The sequence below is a fragment of the Rhea americana genome, unplaced genomic scaffold (assembly GCF_003343005.1).
Source record: "Rhea americana isolate MKP2758 unplaced genomic scaffold, rheAme1 scaffold_432, whole genome shotgun sequence".
NCBI classification, from domain to species: Eukaryota; Metazoa; Chordata; class Aves; order Rheiformes; family Rheidae; genus Rhea; species Rhea americana.
Window position 1 is genome coordinate 360,754 of NW_028186571.1, and position 4,254 is coordinate 365,007.

General features: G+C 71.6%; 1 protein-coding gene across 1 annotated transcript; it reads left to right on the forward strand.

The window, feature by feature from the left end:
* The first annotated feature begins 6 nt into the window (after window positions 1-6).
* Window positions 7-1,643, forward strand: TAMALIN (trafficking regulator and scaffold protein tamalin). Its single transcript, XM_085315653.1, has 5 exons — window positions 7-295; window positions 442-535; window positions 604-670; window positions 763-829; window positions 911-1,643. The coding sequence occupies exons 1-5, from the start codon at window positions 28-30 to the stop codon at window positions 1,282-1,284; spliced, it is 870 nt and encodes a 289-aa protein (XP_085171779.1). The 5' UTR covers window positions 7-27; the 3' UTR covers window positions 1,285-1,643.
* The last annotated feature ends 2,611 nt before the right edge of the window (window positions 1,644-4,254 follow it).

Consider the following 4,254-nt stretch of genomic DNA (forward strand, 5'->3'; position numbering starts at 1 on the left):
GGGGGGAAGGTGTTATTTTTAGTGGTGATGAAGCCGCTGGGATGCCGCAGCCTCCCCCCTGCCCGCTCCGGCCGTGCTGGCGGTGGCCCGCGCGGGGCCGGCAGCCGCCCTGCGCCGTGCAAACGTCGCTGCGGCGTGGGGGCACCCGGAGCAGGGGGCACCTGCYGCTCCTCACCCCGCGGCCCCTTTCAGACCTACGGGCTGCACCACCAGGAAAAGAACAGCGTGGAGATGTTCACCTTCGTGTGCCGGGTGCACGATGGCAGCCCGGCCGCCGCCGCGGGGCTCAAAGCCGGTGAGCGCATCCCCTCCCCTCCTCCTCCTCCTCCTCCTCCTCCTCCTCCTCCCTGGGGGAGCAGGTGGAGCTGGGTACCCGGAGAGGGCCCAGGCATCTGAGCTGTCCCCAAGAGCTGCCCGAGCCTCGTCCCCGACGCTCCGCAGGTGACACGATCACGGGGGTGAACGGGCTGAACGTGGAGGGCATCCGGCACCGCGAGATCGTGGAGATCATCAAGAGCTCCGGCGAYGTGCTCAGGTGAGGCAGCGGGGCCGGGGGGGTCCTGTCCCCGTGCCCGCCCCGCGCTCACAGGCTCTGCCCCACAGGCTCGCCACGCTCTATGGGACCTCGGTGCGGAGGGCCGAGCTGGAGGCCCGGCTGCAGTACCTCAAGGTGAGGTGGTGCTGGGAGGTCCCCATCCCCGTCCCCCTCCGTGGGGGCCCCGGCCCCTCTGCAGCATCCTCACCTGCTCCGTCCCCCCGCAGCAAACCCTCTACGAGAAGTGGGGCGAGTACCGCTCGCTGATGGTGCAGGAGCAGCGGCTGGTGCGCGGTGAGTGGGGGGCCTCAGGGGGGGGAGGCCGGGGTGGCCGACAGCCCCCTGATGTGTCCTGTGTCCTCCCCCCCATACCAGGCGTGGTGGCCAAGGACCCCAGCATCTACGCCACGCTGGAGTCGCTGCGCTGGTGCCTGCGGGGCGCGGGGCTGCCCGGCGCCGGCGGCGGCAGCTCGCCCCGGCTCAGCGCYGGCAGCGACGACTCGCTCTACCAGACCTGCGTCTTCGACTCGGCCGAATCGCTGGAGGGTGACGGTGATGGCGCTGCGCCGGCCCGGCTGGCCCTGTCCCGCAGCACCAGCCTGCGGGGCACTGCCGGGGCTGGGGGGCCACCCTGGCCCCCCGCTGCCGCTGCCCCCCGCAAGGGCAAACACTGCAGCTTCCGCCGGTGCCTGCTCAAGTTCATCCCGGGACTGAACCGCTCGCTGGAGGAGGAGGARAGCCAGCTCTAGGGCGCCCGGCCCCGGACCCTATTTATTTATTTATTGCAAGGGCTGAGCCCCCGCGCTCACGGGRTGAACGTTGCACCTGGGCGGCTGCGTGGGGCTGCGCTCGGGTGCACCCTCGGGGGGTCCCCCCACCCCACGGCAGCTCCTGCCTTGGCCCTGCGTGCCAGCGGTCACCCCGGGGCGCCCGTGAGGAAGCCGGGTGGTGGGGGGCAGTGCTCGGCCCGCCCCAGGGCTTTTCCCTGGAAATGTCGCTGCTCTGCCTCGGGAGCCYTCCCCTTCCTGCTGTGCGAGCGGTGTCGCGGGGGGCCCGGTGCCCTGAGGGGGGGCTGTACCATGTCCCCCCAATACAGAGACTCTTTGCACCCGTGTGTGGCTGTGCCCCAGCTTCCCTCGGCCTTGGTGTTTGGGGGTGTTCTGCCCCCCCTAAAGCAGAAGAGGCGGCTGTTGATCCCGAGGGGCTGCAGCGATGCCTGCGGGTTGCTGGTGCCRGCTTGCACCCCAGGTCAGCGGGGAGCGGGGCTTGCACTATGGTGCTGGCACCCCCGTGTAAATGYGCGTGCAACCTCGCAGCAGGCAGATGCCTGCGCGTGCAGCCCTGCTGCGTGCCGCCTCCCCAGCGCGAGCGTGCACGGCTGCACCCGCAGCCCTGCAGCACCCACTCCCCAGCGCAACCACGGGAGCGGGGAGGAGGCTGCCCCGCGCCCTTTCTGCCTGCTCGGGGCCGCATCCTGCGGCCCCATCGGCCTCACGAGGAGGGGCCGGCGCCAGCTCTCGGTGACGCCTCCGTCCGCGGGTGCCACGTCCCCGGCCTCGGCATCCTGCCCGCGGCCGGAGGCTCCGGCGCTGCTGGGCCGTGGCCAGCCCCGCTTCCTGCCTCGCTTCCTCCGGGAGCCTGCAAGCGCCTTGGAAAGCGGTTCCCACCCCGAGGCCTTCCTGCCGCCCGGGGGGCCCGGGGGCCGCGATGGAGCAGGATGGGCCCTGCCAGCCCTGGTGGGGTGGGATAGCGGCACGGGGGGGCCTTGGCTGTGCGCAGCAGCAGCGGGAGGGCTCTGTGCAAGCCCCACGTGCAGCTGGCGGTCCCCAGCCAGCGCTGGGGCTGGTGGCACAGGGAGGGGGCTGGCAGCCCCCAGGCCTCTGCTGCAGGGCTCTGTGACTCAGTTTCCCCTCCGGCTTGCGCCAGGCCGGGCTGGCGCTGCGGCTGCGTTTGCAAAGTCCTCGCAGGGAGCCCCGTGAGCTGCAGCAGATCCGGCGCCAGGAGCCCAGGCGTCCTGCCCCCCGTGTGCCCCCGCCTGGGGCTGTCCCCAGGTGCTGCGCGTGGCTCCGCGCCCGGGGCCCTGGCAGCAGCACCGCCGCCCAGCGGGGTCCCGGCCGGGAGAGCCCTGCGCCGCGGGGATCCCGGCCAGCCGCAGCGGGTGGCCAGCGGGGACGGGGCGCGAGAGCGAGGGCAGCGAGGGGGGAGCTGTGCTGCAGGGCTGCGTGCGTGCGCTCGAGGGGGTCGTGTGTGTGTGTGTGTGCACATGTGCTGCAGGGCTGTGTGTGCATGTGTGTGCTGCAAGGTTGCATGTGCAGGGCTGCATGTGTGTGCGTGTGCCGCAGGACTGTGAGTGCACATGCATATATGTGTTGCAGGGCTGCGTGTGCGCGTGTGTGCACCACAGGGCAGTGCATGCAGGTGTGCATGCTGCTTGTGCACGTGTGTGCCACAGTGCAGTGTATGCAGGTGTGTGCTGTGTGTACACATGCATGTGCACTGCATGTACACACATGTGCCACAGGGTGATGCCCATAGGCGTGCACACTGCATGTGCACTCATGCATGTGCCGCAGGGCTTTGCGTGCAGGTGTGCTTGCTGTGTGTGCACTCAGGCGTGTGCTGCAGGGTGGTGTGTGTAGGTGTGCACGCTGTGCACTCACACGTGTGCCGCAGAGCAGTGTGTGCAGATGTGCACACTGCTTGTGCGCTCACGCCTGTGCCGCAGGGTGGTGCCCGCAGGCATRCACACACGCGTGTGCCGCAGGGCGGCGTGAGCGTGCCCGTGCTGCGCCCGAGCCGCCGGGGGTGTGCACRGGGCCAGGCCAGCGCCGTGCCGCTCGCATGCCTTGTCCCCGTGCCAGCGTGACTCCGTGCCTGGACATTTATGGTAGGGGTTAGAGGCAGGCTCGCGCCGCCGGGCTCGCCAGCGCCCGCTGCCAGCGCCGCGGAGCCCCGGCCCCGCGGCCCTGTCACGGGACCTCCCTGCAGCAGGTGCCACCCGCCGCCCGGGTATTTTTAGCCCCAGCCCGAGGCTGCCGGGTGCCCCCAGGGCGGGGGCCCGCGGCAGCGGGTGCCCGTGCAACGCCCCGGCCGCGCCACCCGCTCATTACCGACAAATATAGGCCGGGTCCGGTGTAGTGGCCGCGCAGGCGGCCTGTAATCGCCCCCCGGCCGCCTTTAATTACACCGCGGTAATTGGAGCCCCGCGGCCGCCTGGCACCCACGCGGGGCGGCGGGCTCGGCCCGGGGGTCCCCGGCGCCCTCGGCACCCGCTGGCAGCTGCAGCCGCCGCCGCTCGTGTTTCCCCCACCGGATCCGGCCCCGCGGCCTCTCCAAGGCGACCGGTTGCCCGGAGCCGCCGACTCCGGAAACGGTTAATCCGGTGCTTTGCCGGGGGCGCCGGCGCCGTTAACCCTGCGGGAACCACCGCACCAGCCGGTGACGCAGGCGAGCGGTGGCAGCCGGCCGGCGGTGCCAGCAGGGCGGTGGGTGCRAGGGCTGCGCCTCGCGGCTGGCACCGGCCGAGCCCCTCGTCTGCACCAGTTGAGTCCCAGTCCAGCACTGCCCGTGGCCCCAGTCTGCACCAGTTGAGCCCCCACCTGGCACCAGTTGAGCCCTATCCAGCACCGGCCATGCCCCAGTCTGCACCAGCTGAGCCCCTGGCCAGCACCAGCTGTGCCCACAGTCTGCACCAGTTGTGCCGCTGGTCTGCACCAGCC